Source organism: Punica granatum, chromosome 7, assembly GCF_007655135.1.
Source record: "Punica granatum isolate Tunisia-2019 chromosome 7, ASM765513v2, whole genome shotgun sequence".
In the NCBI taxonomy this organism is placed as follows: domain Eukaryota; kingdom Viridiplantae; phylum Streptophyta; class Magnoliopsida; order Myrtales; family Lythraceae; genus Punica; species Punica granatum.
The window spans coordinates 8,212,298-8,229,996 of NC_045133.1; the positions used below are offsets into that span (position 1 = coordinate 8,212,298).

At 40.0% G+C, this 17,699-nt stretch overlaps 2 protein-coding genes and 1 non-coding gene across 3 annotated transcripts; 1 reads left to right on the forward strand and 2 right to left on the reverse strand.

Moving 5' to 3' along the window:
* Positions 1 to 871: 871 nt before the first annotated feature.
* On the reverse strand, positions 872 to 944 carry TRNAA-CGC. Its single transcript has one exon. It is a non-coding gene; the product is annotated as a tRNA-Ala (tRNA).
* A 204-nt stretch (positions 945 to 1,148) lies between these two features.
* LOC116212921 (piezo-type mechanosensitive ion channel homolog) lies at positions 1,149 to 14,166 on the forward strand. The gene is made up of 21 exons (XM_031547673.1): positions 1,149 to 1,574; positions 1,753 to 1,833; positions 2,244 to 2,403; positions 2,508 to 2,668; positions 2,764 to 2,920; positions 3,019 to 3,205; positions 3,830 to 3,945; positions 4,302 to 4,386; positions 4,507 to 4,722; positions 4,794 to 4,965; positions 5,275 to 5,403; positions 5,499 to 5,672; positions 5,967 to 6,200; positions 6,284 to 7,819; positions 8,009 to 10,482; positions 10,844 to 11,239; positions 11,688 to 11,846; positions 12,143 to 12,646; positions 13,041 to 13,182; positions 13,263 to 13,407; positions 13,669 to 14,166. The coding sequence occupies exons 1-21, from the start codon at positions 1,526 to 1,528 to the stop codon at positions 13,802 to 13,804; spliced, it is 7,413 nt and encodes a 2,470-aa protein (XP_031403533.1). The 5' UTR covers positions 1,149 to 1,525; the 3' UTR covers positions 13,805 to 14,166.
* A 2,465-nt stretch (positions 14,167 to 16,631) lies between these two features.
* Positions 16,632 to 17,465, reverse strand: LOC116215067 (protein DMP10-like). The gene has a single exon (XM_031550636.1). The coding sequence runs from the start codon at positions 17,445 to 17,447 to the stop codon at positions 16,818 to 16,820; it is 630 nt and encodes a 209-aa protein (XP_031406496.1). The 5' UTR covers positions 17,448 to 17,465; the 3' UTR covers positions 16,632 to 16,817.
* Between the last annotated feature and the right edge of the window lie 234 nt (positions 17,466 to 17,699).

Consider the following 17,699-nt stretch of genomic DNA (forward strand, 5'->3'; position numbering starts at 1 on the left):
TTTTGTTTTCGGGCTTTAGCCTCATTATCATTGGAAAAAAATAAGTAAATAAAAGTTTTCGGCCTTAAGGATACAAAGGTCAAACGTAATGGCCTGAATCGGCACTTCCTTCCCTTCATCATAATTCATATAAGCCAAATGCAAGTCCTCTCGATGCCTAGCTTATTTATTCAAATAATCCCCTTGTCCACTATCTCCCCTTAGAAATTGGACTTGAAGACCATATATATAATAAAGTCGTTTATTTCCATAGATGATCAATAAAATTGCGAGAGAACGAAGAGTAATTTTTAATGCTCGATCTCCTAGAACTGCGAAAACAATGGCTCCCATAATTTATCTACTAAAAAAGATAATTTCTTTGAAAAATGGACAAATTAAAGTGATATATAAAAATTTTTGTAACTTTTATTTTCATTTTGTTAACTCTATTTAGCTTGTTTTTTATAGGAGGAAAATGAAGGGAAAGGGGAGGAAAAGTTATAAGGAATTGTTAAAAAATTTCCATACAAAATTCCCTCTCTTGCTTTTCCTCTCTTTTCCTCCGATGGTTCCATCTAAATTGGAGGGAAAGAGAGGCGGCTGCCACGCGGACCCCTAAATCGTCCCTAATGCTGATAATCTGATGCTTGCAATTTTGTAATTGGATCGGATTTTTCACACATACATATATATATATATATATAGTAAGGATTTTCTGATCACTTTGGCTGGTAAAAAGAAGATGAAAAGAGAGAGACCCAGAAGGCAGCTATAAAAAGGCTTGGGAAGAGAAAATGGGAAAATGAAATAATAGCAAAAAGAAAAACAATACATCAACATAGTCTGATTATCTATTATCAAAATAAGATATAACGAGAAAGGGAGAAAATGGAGATGCGGGGAATCGAACCCCGTGCCTCTCGCATGCGAAGCGAGCGCTCTACCATATGAGCTACATCCCCCTGATCGCTTATGGTATGTTTATTTATTTACTTGAAAATACAAAAAGGAAACAGAGGAAGCCCGCCTGCAATAGCATCAATGTTGACGTGCCAAAAAGGGAAATTGGCATAGTCACGGTCGGTCCATTCATTCAATATTCAATTTCATTTTGATCCCCCACTCCTACAAATTTTGTCAAAGGAAAACATCGCCATGTCGAAAGATCAAAGCAGGCAGCTGCTTCCATTTCCAACGACAATCAAACCGACCGTTCATTAAGAATCTGTAAGGAAAAAAAGATAATCTTGTTCCAATTCTTTTTGCAGCTTCCCCTCCCGTTTCTACCCTTCTGTGACGATCACCTCTGCAAACCCAAACATCCGAACCCCCATCTCCCCATCCAATTGGGGAAAAGGGTCTTCTACCCCTCGTTTCTTGAATCCTGGGTCGGTTACGATTTTTGTCCTCATCGGAAGACGTTCTTCTGACATTCATATACATACGTAATTTGTTTGACACATCCATGGGGGTTCATCATCTCTTGTTTGTACATGCTGCTTGAGAGAATAAGACGACGTTGCATGGCAGTGATCTCGTCGCAATGGAGAAGGTCATCTGTGGCTTTGTGTTGCCTATGCTGCTCCTCTCAGGTACGTTCTATGCTCCAACTTTAAGGTTGTAATGTAATGTCATGTATTCTTGGTGGGGTCCGTCATCAGCATGTTTCATGCAATTGTGAGAGTCGTGGAGGTTGAGTCATAAAAATGGTATTGTATTGGCTTAATTCCTTATTGATTTCATTTCACTTCCCCTGCTCTTTCTTTGCAGCTGGTCTGCTTAATTGGAGCTTGATGTCTCTGGTGAATTTGTCGGCTTTTCTGACTCTTCAGTTTATTGCTCCAAAATTAGGTAATGCGCGGTGACTGTTATGTTGCATTTGTTTCCTGTTGATTAGTTCATGGCCTGATTACAAAAGCTAGTTAGCAAGATATCACAGTTGCTCTTTGCTAGGTAGGCTAAGCTCGGAATGAAGTATTTGATTTGAACGGCCGCATAAAACACAACCAATTTACTGGGTGATATCATTGCGTCACCTTTACAGCACAATAGATTATTCTGATGATCCTAAAAATTTGACTTTTCGTGCAAGGCTAATGAAACTGCATTCCTCAATGCCTGTCTTCATGTTGTCCCCAACGTGCTTTTTATTGTCAATCTGGAGAGTCTCATTCTTCATAGTGGTTCGGACAATAGGTACTTTTTTTAAGTGTAAGACATTTATTTCACATCAGGGATGATGACTTGTGGCATTGCACTAGGTTCCCGGTTTCAGAGGCAGTACTTGGTATTACGCTCTATCTGCTTATTTTCTTTTCTGGCCCTCGTTTCGCACGTGGCTTTCTATATCATTTCCATCACTGAGGGGGAACAGTGGAGCGCTATAAACTCTAAGTGGGCAAAGCTAATTGGATTTGTCCGGTAATTTACTCTCATTACTTAAGTTCACTTTACGTAGTAAAATGTATTTCTTAGAAGTGCTCTAGAAATCGCCAGCTGACAGTGAAGAGGGATATCTTTTGCAGAGTAGATTCATGGAAGATGCCATCGGAAATATATGTTTTGGTCATTCAAATATTGGTCGCTTTCATTGCTATACTAAAATTATCCTACCGAAACCGGCTTGGACCGGCTTCTGAGACACATACATGTCTCGAACGTATATGTTCTTCTCTTGAACACATAGGTCTGCTCTCTAAAAATTCTAACAATATACAGATGCACATAGTTATATGCTTTTTGGGATATTGATTTTAGTCTCACCTCTGCGTTTTGATGAAGGTTCACATGTCAGAGTTCTATGCTATTTGTTGTTACCACCAATACAGCTAATTGTCGGGATAAGTCACCCATCATGGGCTTCTTTTCCATTTTTCATCTGTAGCAGCATCGGCCTCATTGATTGGTCTTTGACGAGCAATTTCCTTGGTCTCTTTTGGTAAGTAGTCAATATTACATATCATGAGAGGAATCAAATCAGATGGTTATGTTCATTGCAATTTGTACTGACGTCCTCCAGTTTATCTTGGTTTGAAGGTGGGGGAGATATCTTTTGTTATATGCAGGTTCAAACATATTCTTGCTCTATGTATATCAGCTCCCCGTCAAGTTTCCCGAACTATTTGTGCAGTTTGCTGAATTGGTTGGGCTGTACAAAATATCAGCTAATTCAGATTTGTCGGAACTTTGTTCAGGCCTTTCCCTCCTGTCATTCTACATTCTGGTGAGTGAACTTTTGATCAAGCTAGTTTATCCAAAGCCTTTCTATTATTCCCATTCTTGTAGTGCATCACGGAGATTTAGCCTCTTGTATCTAGACAATTTAATTTAGGCAACAATAGCTTTTTAGGGAACCCATTTCTAAAAAAGCTGAAGCCTTTTAGATCAGTCATATACTGGTATTGGGGTGTAATTTTCAGTTTTGAGTCCTAATATATGCCACATGTTACTTGTGCCTTTCTCTGCTTTATGTTATTCTTTTGGGTTGTCGCACATGTCAGGTCTGGTTTGTGTTGTGAGGAGTCTTAGAGCAATGCCTGCTATATTGTCGCACAAGAGGCGCGGTTTCCATGAGCTTAACCTTCTGAAAGAAAATTGATGTCACTTGACAGTCATTTTCTATGCACCAGCTTTCTAGGACATTTGGGTCTCAACATGAGACAAGAAGATGGGTTTCCAATAGAATCTTGAACTTTGCAATGACAGTGTTTTATGAGTGATTTTAGACATGTTAATCGTCATGTTAAATTTTCCTTATTTTACCTATCAAGAGTAGAACTTATCTGGAGAGCATATCTGATGTTTGTCCTTTTAACCAATACACAGTTCATTATAATCTTCTTTGCAGTTATCCTGGATCAGATGTGACCTTTCAGAAATGGATAAAATTACATCTACAAAGGAAAACAGCTTATCGGAGCGCCTTCTTACCTCGAAGGATTCATACTTACTTCTAGAGACAAGGTAACTTCCTCGAGGGAAGTCTTCAAAAGAAAAGGGTTCTTGATATTTCTTAGCATGTTTGTTTCATCATTGAGCGACAACAGTGACATTGAAATTAATAAGACAAAATAGGTTTAGTTATTTCAACATGACAGTATTTATCTATACCTTAAGCTTAGTAAGTGATACCTATTGTGATTGTCCATATGGTTTAATATGTCAAGAGAGAATTTGAAACAATATTGGAACAGAATAGATAAGAGTCAGCAGGTTACATGCATACCGTTCTAAGGGACCTTGAAAAGCTTAAGCTACTGATTGTTGTTAACAGAAAGGTCATTATCTTTCCCTTTCTCCCTGTTTTCTGTGGACCGCAGATCTGATTCAAGGCAGAATAGCATCCTATCATGGAGGGAGTTTTTTCAGACTTTTAGCATTAACTTTTTCACTTACGGATTTCCAGTACGTTCCCATAAATTATGTTCATTTCATTCAGCCTCTCTAAAGTAAATAATATCGACTATTGAGTGTGCAATGGTGATAAAATACTTGTTAACCATCGATTTACAAATGCAATAACAGGTCTTGCTGCTTGCTCTTTCATTTTGGAGCTTCCACTTTGCAAGTTTATGTTCGTTTGGGCTACTTGCATATGTTGGCTACACAATCTATGCTTTTCCTTCCATGTTTCATTTGCATCGGTTAAATGGCCTGCTTCTGGTATTCATCCTCTTCTGGGCAGCTGGCACATATGTCTTCAATTTGGCGTTCTCTGTTCTGAATAAGAGACTGTGCGAGGTACAACGTAAGCTTCTTATCTGGGATCTTACTTTCTTTATCTTTTCTTGACACTTCTTAATTTTCTGCAGGACATGGAAGTTTGGGAAACTATCGGTCTGTGGCATTATAGTATCCCGGGTTTGTATCTTCTAGCACAATTCTGTCTGGGAATTCTTGTTGCCATGGGTAATCTAGTGAACAACTCTATTTTCCACTGCTTATCTGTTGGGCCAAGGCAGGATGAGAATTACTTTTTAGAAGGTAAAGAAATATCAGATTCTGTTGGTTCCTCTCCGAAAGAAATGATTTGAGTAATGAGCCCTTCCTATTGGTAAATGAAAATCTGTTCTGACCTAATGTACAACAATATAAGTAGCGTTAATGATCTCTTGTATTTGCTCTTTTTCTTTCTGTATATGGCTTTGATTTTGGAAATGAAAACAAAGCTTTTGAAATAAATCACCCTGTGAAGGTCAAATTTGTAACAAGGCAGTTTCTTATGTCAATCAACCTCTACTTTCAATGTACTTGCTCACTTGGGTCTTCTTGTTGGTGTTGGCTTCATTTCAGAAAGAGAAGAGATGAAAGTCTTACTTGTTGCTACTGTAGCATGGTTATTACGGAAAAGTTATCGTGCTATAGTTCTCTGTTTAATATATCTCTTGGCAACCAAACCTGGGTTCTTCCATGCAGCCTACAGTAAGTTTATTAGGAATTGTCCAGTATTTTGATGTTTCATAACAAAAACTGTTGTGGTTTTCTGCTTATTGCTGCTATTTTGATTTCCATAACAGTGATATTCTTCTTGGTGTACCTATTAAGCCACAGCATCAGCAAGAAGTTATGCCGGTCCTTGATTGTCATGTGCCTGGCACATTTCGCACTTCTGTATATCCTTAATCTTCACCTAATTTCCAAATTTTTTGATCGTGAACGCTCAGCTGCTGCAGAAATTCTTCAACTGCTAGGTAAAAACTAAACAAAGAGTCTCATCTCATTTTCGGGAGAGTGCCTTTCTTATGCTATAGCTTGTACAAATTCGCACCAACTCAATAGAATTAGGAATAACCTGAATAAAAACATGTAGTGGTACTTGATCTATTTTCCGAAAAAGATTAAGCTTGTAGGAATGTGTACCATTTGTAATAAGCCTGAACTCCTTTCCATAGTTGAGATTACATGCGTTCTCTTCTGGACATTCACACAAAAACAGGCCACCACGGAGTCACCTTTTGATATTCTTTTCAATTATGAGTATTCAGGTCTCGATGATACCAATTCTTCTGGGGATTTCGTGAGGATAGCAGTGCTGGGATGCATCTGTGCCATTCACAATCACGGGATCGATGTGCTGTTTTCATTTTCTGCAGTTGTGCAGCAAACTCCATTCCCTCCAGTCGGGTTTAGTATATTGCGAGCTGGTCTCATAAAATCAGTTCTTTTCTCAGTCTACACTTCACAGTCTGTGCGCAGGCAGCACATCTTTTCTTCTCACGGTACTCTCAAGTAAAGCTGAATATTCCTTTTGGAAGTTGATATATTTGAGGAATTAACCTGGTTTTTCTGTTTAATTTGTCAGAGAGGAGGATAATGATGTACTTGAGTGCAATCGGAGAGAAGATTCTATCCCTGTACCGATCATGCGGGACCTACATTGCCTTTCTGACTATCTTCGTCGCTGTTTATCTAGTTCGTCCAAACTATATTTTTCTAGGATACCTACTCTTTCTTCTTCTGTGGATCACTGGGAGACAGCTCTTGCAGAAGACGACGAAGCACCTCTGGTTCCCTCTAAAGCTGTACGCTATTGTGGTCTTTATCTTCATTTATAGCCTGAGTGTCTTCACCAACTTCCAATTATGGCTCTCAGGGTTGGTTGATCTTTGTTCAGTTCTAGGATATGACCCAAAGGCTTCTGTCAAAGAGAATATCTCGGAGCCGCTTGCCATTTTAATATCCATGCAATTGTTTAGCTATGAACGAAGAAGGAGCAGATGTGCAAGTTCTTCTGAAAATAATCAATTTGACAGGGTACAGTTAACGTTCTCCAAACGGCTTCTTATCTGGCACAGAGAGAAGATCCTATATATTGCCGTGTTGTATGCATCTATTTCACCAATAGGTGCATTTGGGTTCTTGTACATTCTCGGCCTTGTGATTTGTTCGATATTACCAAAATCTTCTCAAGTCCCATCGAAGTTATTCTTAGTCTACTCAGGATGGCTATTGATGATCGATTATCTCTTCCAAATGTGGGGCAGCAAAGCGGAGATGCTCCCAGGCCAGAGGAACTATTCCTGGTCTCTTTTTCTTGGGTTGAAGTTGCATGAATCCACTTTCTGGGGATTAGAGTCAGGCTTTCGGGGAAAAGTCGTGGTTATTGTTGCATGTATACTTCAGTATAACATCTTCCATTGGCTTGAACATATGCCGCAGGATCGAGCTAACCCTGAGAAGTGGGGAGAAGCTTGTGATCTGTTCAACTCCAAGGAGGAGATCCTTAGTGAAATCACAAACGTAACAAATGCCAATCTTTATGTAGGCAGACGGGAGCAGGCAATGAGCCAGTCGTGGCCGTCATTCAGTGCGGAAGTATCTCAGGGTCAATGTTCAACGCCTTCCGAGGTAAGAGGCTATAATGAAGGTCGGAAAAAGAACCAGTATCTGTACACGTATTTCTGGGAAAATTACAAAGGGAGCCAAAAGTGGAACAGGAGAAGGATTATTTACTTTAGGAGAGAGAGACTCCACAAACAGAAGGCAACATTGAAGATTTATACCAAGTTTTGGATCCAGAACATTTTTGGCCTCTTCGGTCTAGAAATAAACATGGTTGTGCTTCTCCTTGCTAGTTTTGCTGTGTTGAATGCGATCTCTCTGATCTACATTGCATGCCTTGCTGCATGCATCGTCCTGAACCGACGGCTCCTGCAAAGACTGTGGCCCATGTTTGTATTCCTGTTTGCCTCTATAGTCGGGCTCGAGTATTTGGCTCTTTGGTTGGACATGATATCTACAAAAAATAAACATGGCTCAGTGAAAGCACGAGTGGCTTGCCATGACTGCTGGAGGAGCTCTGACCATTATTTTGACTTCTGCAAGAAATGTTGGTTTGGTATGTTCACTTCGAAACTGACGATATTCTTTACTCTCCCTATGGAAGGGAGTATTTACAAAGATGATCCTGTGTCTTTATTCACTTATGCGCCAAAGTCGATATGTAATCGACTTTGGAAAATTGGGATCAAACAGTTTCTCTTAGCACTTTATGTTAATTTAAAAATCACCTTGTTGCCTTTCGCAGGATTCATTGTTGACGATCCCCGAATGCTCATCAGCTACTACATGGTCTTCATGTTCTCATGCTTTAAGCTCAAAGCTGACCACTTGTCTAATCTCCCGGGGTCACAGATGTACCAACGCTTGATCTCCCACTGCAAGAATGTGTCTCTTCTGAGTGACCTCTCGTTCGAAACAAAGGAATTATGGACACTTCTTGACTATGCGAGGCACTACAGTTATTGCCATTTACTGGACCTTGTTCTTGCTTTAATTCTGATAACAGGCACTCTTGAATACGACATCCTTCACCTTGGGTACCTTGGCTTTGCCCTAGTCTTTTTCCGAATGAGGCTTCACATTTTAAAGAAGAAGAACAAAGTCTTCAAACTCTTAAGGATTTATAACTTTGCGTTAATTGTCCTTTCTCTGGCCTATCAATCTCCTTTTATAGGGGATTTCATTGAGGGCAAGTGCGCAACAGTTGATTATGTGAGCGAAGTTATCGGGTTCTATAAGTATGACTACGGGTTCAGAATCACCTCGAGATCAGCCTTTGTCGAGATAGTCATATTTATGCTTGTCTCTGTGCAGTCATTCATGTTCTCATCCCAGGAATTCGACTACGTGTCAAAGTACCTGGAAGCAGAGCAAATTGGTGCAATAGTTCGGGAACAAGAGAAAAGAGCTGCATGGAAATCTGCTCAGTTGCAAAATATACGGAAATCTGAAGAGCAGAAGAGGCAACGCAATTTGCAAGTCGAGAAGATGAAGTCTGAGATGCTCAACCTCCAAAGTCAGCTCCACAGCAGTAATACACCTGCCGAGCACGAGAGCTTCTCAAGGAAAATGAGCTCTGGTTTGAAGAAATATAAAGCTGAAGGTGCTGCAGAAAGGCTGAGGATGAGAAATCATGCCACGGGGTATGACTTTTCAGATCCAAAGTATAACTTATTGTTTCCTATGGAAATGGACGGATCACCAAAGAGTATTGAAGGAAGTGGCTCCCCATCTTCTGTGGACTCCGCAAAACTCTCAATGGGTTCTCTTCGTGATACAATGGACTACAAAGAGAGAGATGCAAGCGTAAGTTTCCATGATTCGCGAAAACTGCAGAAGGTTAGACTCCAAAACAAGGACAACCCTCTAATCTCAGCGGTAAATCTGATTGGTGATGGAGTTAATCAAGTACAATCCCTGGGGAATTATGCAGTTAATAACCTTGTTACCTTACTGAACATTGAACAAAGAGAAAAACTAGATGGAAATTCCTCAGAGGATGAGGAGACATACTATGAGATCGAGAGTCAGAACATAGGGGGTTTTGATCACATGGACCGAGCACACTCGGCCGGATCTGATAACAATCTGGCAGTGCCTGGGTCTTCCCTCGGAGTGATCATCCAGTACATATGGGGCCTAATGCAATCAAATAACGATGTTGTCTGTTACTGTTGCTTTGTCCTCATATTCCTCTGGAATTTCAGCTTGCTCTCAATGGTGTACCTAGGAGCTCTGTTCGTCTACGCTCTGTGTGTGAATACAGGTCCGAGTCATCTCTTCTGGGTCATTGTGCTTATGTATAGCGAGTTTTGCATTCTGCTTCAGTATTTGTATCAAATCATTATACAACACTGCGGGCTCTCGATCCACGTGAACTTCCTACAAGAGCTGGGTTTTCCCGAGAATAAAATCATGTCCTCCTTTGTGATAAGTACCTTGCCTCTCTTTCTAGTCTACTTGTTTACACTCCTGCAAACCTCGATAACGGCCAGGGACGTTCAAAAGATAGGTTTTCCACAAAGGAGGAATGACTTCAAGGAAGGAAAGGAGGCAATGAATTACAGTTGGAAGCACAGATTACAGACGCTGCTCTCACCCATAGGCAATTCGATCAGTCATGTCATCAGAAATCTCTGTAGGTATTGGTACTCACTAACTCAGGGAGCGGAAACTCCTCCTTACTTTGTGCAAGTTTCGATGGATGTTGAGCAGTGGCCAGAAGATGGGATTCAGCCCGAAAGAATAGAGTCAGGGATTAATGAGTTACTAAGTGTAATGCATAGCAGGAGATGCAAGAACCTGAACAGTAATTTCCAGTCGGCAAGTCGGGTTCGCATACAGAGCATCGAGAGAAGTACGGAAAATCCCCATATTGCCCTTGCTGTTTTTGAGGTTCTTTATGCATCACCTTTGACAGAATCCAGTCCAGTGGTATGGCAAAATTCTCTTACTCCAGCCGCTGATGTTGCTCATGAGATTTTAATTGCAAAAGGAGCCTGCATTTTTGAAGATATAGGCTTTCCATATCCGATTGTCTCGATAATTGGTGGAGGTAAACGAGAGATAGATCTGTATGCATACATATTTTGCGCGGATTTGATGGTTTTCTTCTTGGTCGCTTTCTTTTACCAGTCGATCATAAAGAACAAGAGTGAATTCCTCGAAGTGTACCAGCTCGAGGATCAGTTCCCGAAGGAATTCGTATTTACTCTAATGGTAATCAATTTGTTTTGATTTCACATGACATAGCATTCACATTGTCAACAACTAACCGGTTCCTTTTATACAACGTATTCTTTAGAAATTTCGTGGTGTGGGCTTTTGAGCTTCACTTAAATCATAAGAGTCTAGTAATTTAAGAATAATCAACTTCTTGAACTTTGAGTGCTTGGCCCTTATAACCTATAAAATCTACTAGTTAAACTATACCTGAACAATTGATTTTGAACCAAAAAATAAAGCACATACAAAACTCATATTTGACAGACGAGGACTTGGTTTTTTTCCTCTGCTATTCAATTCATAGAGGGAATGTAACATATTTCCTGAAGTTAATCGGAACCTTCCTCTGTTGCAGGTAATCTTTTTCTTGATTGTCCTCGATCGAATTATCTACCTCTGCTCATTTGCCACAGGAAAGGTTATTTTCTATCTTTTCTCACTTGCATTGTTTACATACTCCGTCACAAGACATGCTTGGTACACGGCTCCACCGTATAAACGAGCAGGAAGATTGGCACTCCGTGCTATCTATCTGATGAAGGCGGTGTCTCTGGCTCTTCAAGCAATCCAAATTCGTTATGGAATTCCTCGCGAAAGCACCTTATATCGGCAGTTCTTAACAAGTAGTGTAACTAAACTGAACTTTTGGGGTTTCCGTCTTTATCGAGCCCTCCCATTCCTGTATGAGCTTCGATGTGTCCTTGATTGGTCCTGCACGACTACATCTTTGACAATGTATGACTGGCTGAAGGTAAGAAAAAGGTCCTTGGCATCTTCCTTACTGTCTATCCTTTTGAGCTTGTCTTGGAGTATGAACCAGTTTATTTTGCCAGCAACTTCCTGTCCTGCTTCCGAGAAATTATGATCTAACCCTACAACTGAAATAGATATTGAAAGAGTCAATATTCGCCCGCGAAGGTTTTTATTAGATTAGTCAATCTTGTTTGATATTCTGTCCAATTAAGTATTGATTCAAATATCAGTTCCCTTCATGATTCATTTGATTAAGTTCGATATGACTGAAATGCTGATTAATGTCCAAACATCAGACATACAGTAAAATTGTCCTCCGTAAACTCCAAGGATACAATATTATGTATCTATAGCCTCTTATGTTCAGTCGCATACTGGACTGTCTAGCTTTTGACAGTTCATCGTGGAGATAAATTTGGATATTGACGTTTGAGTTTTGCTCCCAGCTGGAAGATATTCACGCAAGCTTGTTCCTTGTGAAATGTGATGTGGATCTGAACAGAGCAAGGCACCGGCAGGGAGAAAAGCAATCCAAGACGACTAAATTTTGTGGAGGCATATGCTTATTTCTTGTGTTGATATGTGTTATCTGGGCGCCTATGCTGGTAAGAGAAGCCATCATACTATTACCCATAGAGCTCTTCTTTTCTGTTCCCGAAACAAAACAGGATGAGCTTTCCAAATTTACAAACTTTCCAGTTGAAAAGCGATGATGAAAATAAGGTATAGAGGGTTTCGATCGCAGTTTATATGAAGATTTGATGGATGGAACGAAATATCTTGTGAAGTTGCTGTGATTAATTATTTTTTGTTTATTTTCATTTTTACTTTTTTCGAGAAGCAAAGAAACCTTAGTAATGACGATAAAAGAAATTTGATTAATCCATCATTGCCTGAGCAGATGTATAGTAGCGGTAATCCCACGAACATTGCTAATCCCATCAAAGACGCTAGTGTCCGGGTCGACATAAAGACAGACAGTGGAAGGCTCACATTGTTTGAGACCACTCTCTGCCAGAAGCTCTCCTGGAACGATCTAGTTGATCAAGCTAATTTGGATCCTGAAGGTTATTCAAGTGCTTACAATGTGAAGGACATTCAACTCATATGCTGCCAACCTGATGCCAGCAGGCTGTGGCTTGTTCCCCCAATGGTCCAAGCCCGATTTATCAAGTCTCTTCAGTGGAGCATGAAAATCATTTTTTCTTGGGAACTCACACGGGATAGACCTAAAGGAAAGGAGGCCGTGAAGTACGAACTGGAAGTTGAAGACATGAATCTCCCTGAACCATCAAAAGTGATGGAGGTTTTGAATGGCTCCTCAAATAGTTTCAGAATTTATAATGTCTACCCGAGATTTTTTCGCGTCACTGGCTCTGGCGACGTGCGGTTTCTTGAGCAGGAGGTATGTTACCACCAAATTTCCTTTTAAAATCTGAGAGAAGAATATAAAGCTTACAGGGAATTTCCTTTTAAAAATTCAACAAGTTGGGGAGCAACCACCCTCGACGAGAAAACTTTGACATGCATTAGGTCTTTGAAGATTCTTTCAGATCAAGTCAATCACAACAGTTGACTTCTATGAGGTCCCTAACAGTTTGTGTGGAACCCAAATTAGTTACCAGTCTTGAGTTGTCTAAAGGAGATTCTTTTGGTTTTCATTCGCCATGTTTTTTTTCTTTTTTTACATGGGATCTAGGTTATAGTTTTCCCTTCGGCATCTTTTGCTTCCATTCCTGCTTTAATTCTGATAAGAATTAATGGATAGAGATAGTGGTGAACGTGAACTGTTTAAGCAGGTTGAGTTGGTAAGCGGAGATCTCGTTCTGAATCGTGGAAACCCAGAGTGGTGGTCGTTTCATGATATCAACGCCCCTCTTGTTAGTGGATGCGGAAGTTTGGCAGGACCAATGGCCGTCGTGGTTTCTGAAGAGACACCCCGTAAGTACTGAGACTTGTCAAATGCGTAAAACTACCTGTTCTCTTTGTCAACCTGACGAAATATTTCCGTGTTTGTGCAGAGGGAATTCTTGGTGAGACGCTTAGCAAGTTCAGCATTTGGGGTCTTTATATTACATTCGTGCTAGCTGTTGGTCGTTTTATTAGGCTGCAGTGTGCCGATCTCAGGATGCGAATACCATTCGAGAACCTACCTTCTTGTGAGAGGTAATCCTAGTATACACATCATGTCATCTCTTCTGTTAAGATTGGCCGAAAGACAGTAAAAATTAAAGCAGAAAAATTGGAACTACCACGTAGGAAATCATGTTTATGTCATGCCAAAGATCGCCCTTTTGGATATCGATGTCCTTATACCCATGTTTGAAGTCCGATAAGGATTCACAGGACATTTTTCACACATTCTTTATTTCTTTTACGTTGTCTATGGGCATCTCTTAAGACGTGTATGTTGTTCTGATAATGCAGATTGCTGGCAATATGTGAGGATATATATGCAGCGAGAGCAGAGGGTGAGCTCGAAGTCGAAGAAGTTCTCTATTGGACGCTTGTTAAAATATACCGATCGCCTCACATGCTTCTCGAGTACACAAAACCTGATTAGATCCACCAGAGACCCAGGCACAAATTAAATTGCTACTTGTTGGAGCCGTTAAGCTGCATATCAAGTCAAGCACATGGCAAGTGCAGGAAAGACGGCTGAGGCCTGATTTTATATGAACTCCAATATCATACCGGTCCTTGATCATATTGGTGAATTTTCATATCCATCTTCACCGGGACTGTCACATCGAACAGGCCCTCCACATGATCGGCGGAACCAAACTTTTGTTGTTGCCATCCTATAGATGCTAACTGGTACCAGACTTGTACAGTGTTGGCCGTTACTAGTTAGTAGACTTGGGTAAGGGCGTAGCCAACCAAATGTATAATTCTCGAAGCTATTACGTCACAGATGTTTCCTTAGACTCTGTTTTATGTCATTCTATGGTATGTTTTAGTATCGCCCATGTTATGATAACAAATTAGGCTGTCTAGTGCTAAACCGGTCCTCATCAACTGCGGCTCACGAAACTAAAAGAAACTTCAATGGTTCTAAGTTGAGGGCAACTACACCGCACCGAACTCCCAGTTCAAGTGATTAAACCATCTGAGAAAAATGTACATAACCTTGGACTATAACATAGACTAGGGATTAAGTGGCTCAACGGCAAATGAGCTCCGGATAGGCATTTTTTTATACCTACAGTGGAAGGGTTCGAAATTGGAAGCATCTCACGTAGGATTAACCGCACACTCGAATGGAATCAGTCTCAACTGAATAGGTTGAAGGTACATGTAATTTCACCGATAAAGAAACATAGACTAAGGATTCACGAAGTAGAGCCTAGCTAACAGAATCAAAACCTGTGTGGCAATACCATATATTCATGCTTGGGACTACGTTACACAGTATTATACATGCACTTCACGGGTCAAAAAACTAGAAACTACATATAAACACTGCCAATAGATGTTAGGTTTATTATATGTATATGAACATAGTAGTACGTTTTATAGCAAATCACAAAGTGAGAAGTATAGAGGCTCATTACGTATCTTCGTGAAAGTGTATATGGATGAGTATTTTCGAGAATGTTGTAGGCTAATCTCGACCTAATTTCTTCTATATGTTAGAATCCACATTTCGATGAAATATTTCGTGCATATATCACATACTAGCCAAGTAAAATTCATATGCCAACTAGCTTGTGCATTAACAGATGATTATTATGTTAAAAGCTTGTTTGGAACAGAGCTTATTTTGGTTAGACAAGTTAGGTTCTAGTCATGACCCGAAAATTCGACGAAATTTTCCTAAAAGCCTTAATAATCCAAAACTTGATAAATGATTTATTTTCTAGAACATTAACCTGATAAGCAATGCCACAAAACTCCCAAACTGAACTGCTTTAGCCATCTCAATAATAAAACATCTCAAGGAAATATAATTGATTTCATAAAGATACTTCTAATCCTATATCTCAATCATCCATCATCAATCAACCAAAATTTCCAGCTATTCCTCACATAAATCCAAACGAACTAAAAAAAATCTTCCGGACGTAATGTATTTACAAGAATTCTATAGAACATTTTAAACCTCTAAGATAAAAAGTCTAACTAGAGAGTCATCCAAGCTGATCCCCATGTCAAAAAGTGATTCTCCTATGCAGCTAGGCTAACTCCAAACTCATCTGAAAAGTAATATGCAAAGTGTGAGTTACATCTCAATGAGCATAAATTTCAAGGCAAAATGAACTGTATAATAAATATGGATTATAAATAATCAAACATATATAAATCATCCAACATCAACATTTAAGAATTAATTTAACATAACATCATTAATATATATATATATATATATTATTTTATATACTAATACTTACCAAACTCAATTCGTACAACAAACACAACCACATTTCAAATTCAACTCTTGCAACCATTCAATATCATAATAACTCATGATAGATAAATAACCATATGGCAATATCCCGTCCATCAACACACACATTTCAAGATCACAACAAATTCAACGAGCTCAATAATCATTAAGATAACTCCATTGGACAACCTTGATGCAAAAAAGCATCATAGCCATAGGGTCGTATTTTCTCGCGACAGAGTTAAGACGGTACCGTGTAATCTCAATTCCTTATATCAATTCTCATAAGCGGGGGCTGCCTATTATCTTTCGACAGTAGGAGTCTAGACGTCCATTATATATCATGTCGGATTAGCGATCTAGGTGTCCTTTTTTTTATCCCGCCAGATCAGCAGTTTAGACGTCTTTTTTTATATCCCGTCAGATCAAAATCAGTGGTTTAGATGTCCTTTTTTATATCTCACCAGATAAACAGTTTAGGGCTCATGTTTTTATATTATACCCCACCAGATTTTTTATATTATACCCCACTAGATAAACAGTTTAGGGCTCATGCTTTTATATTCCACTGGATCAGCGAAGAAGAAGCGAGAAGCAGAAGCGAGGAGAAGCGAGGAGAAGGGAGAAGCAGAAGCGAGGAGAAGAAGAAGCGAGAAGAAGAAGAAGAAGAAGAAGAAGACATTGAGAACTGTGAAACCCGACATTATGGATAGACATGCATGTATATACATGTATTTATACGTACGTACGCGGGCTTATTAATTTAGTTTGGTCCACCACCTCTTAGCCCACAAGGCCCTTAATCAAATTTTCAGACATGCATGTATATACATGTATTTATATGTACGTACGCGGGCTTATTAATTTAGTTTGGTCCACCACCTCTTAGCCCACAAGGCCCTTAATCAAATTTTCCTTCAGCCCATAAGTTCCACAGTTTAGGCTCATGTTTTAATTTGATTAGCTTTGTTTGCAATGATATGGCGATGCGTACTTTGAGTGGAAATCATTTCATAACAATTGCCCAACTGCCCAAATGCCCAATTCCATGTAAACTTTGGAATACTGTGTTTTATTCTGTACATATATGCTCGAGATAAATTAAATAACATAAGATCAATCAAACATCTCCAATGTGACATTTATGAAATGTTTGTTAGGCATATTAGTCGTCCCACAGATTGTTTCTTTACTCCATTTGATGGGTCCGGCTAGCTGCCATCTCCGTGTACCCAATCCCTCGACGTTTGGTCGGGAAAATCGTGAAGAGAAAGCTCGACAGGAACCCCACCCCCAATGGCAAGTTCGTTATCAGTGCCTTTTCTAGGTGAGACCCCTGCTGGTGGAAGTAACAGCCTTGCACGTCAGAGCTACCAATAGCGAACAGCAAGAACACGAGCAGCGAAACAAAGGCGTGAACCATGTCTATGAAACTGATCCTCAACTTCTCCAAGTCCATGTCCTGTAAAACATTCTCTCCTTCCCAGTCCCCGGAATTAAACACATAGAAACCATGGAACGTGGCAATCCCGTAATAGACCTTCCCGTCCTTGGCCTTGAAACTGTCCGTGAATGAGGAGAGAAAACAAAAGAGGGAGCAGAGCGCGACGAGGCAGGTTGTCAAGTACTTGTTGGGGGTTTCGCACTCCCCATTGTTGGAGAAGGATGGAGCCAGGGCTTGGAATGCTAGGACAGTTCCTGTAGGAAGAAGGTTTGCAAGGTTTGCTACACTAGATGCCGTTTTGTGGATTCCGAGATTTGGGGACTGCTTCTGCTTAGGTAGGGCCAACCGGCTCGAAATCATAGCTTCCTGTGCCATGGATTCGGGAGATTAAAGAGTTTGGTATATCGTATATCGGGATTGTGTTGGTTCGATTATTTATAAGCTGTAAGATGAGATGGTGATGATGGCAACAGTTACATTTGCACATGTTTATGATGTGAGGCAGAAACCTTTTCCAGAGGAGAGAATAAGCGTCATGGAATGTTTCTGCGGTGGACGAAATTCCTAAGACACATCCTACCGGAAAACAACAAAATCCTAAGGCACAACAAACGTTATGGACACTAT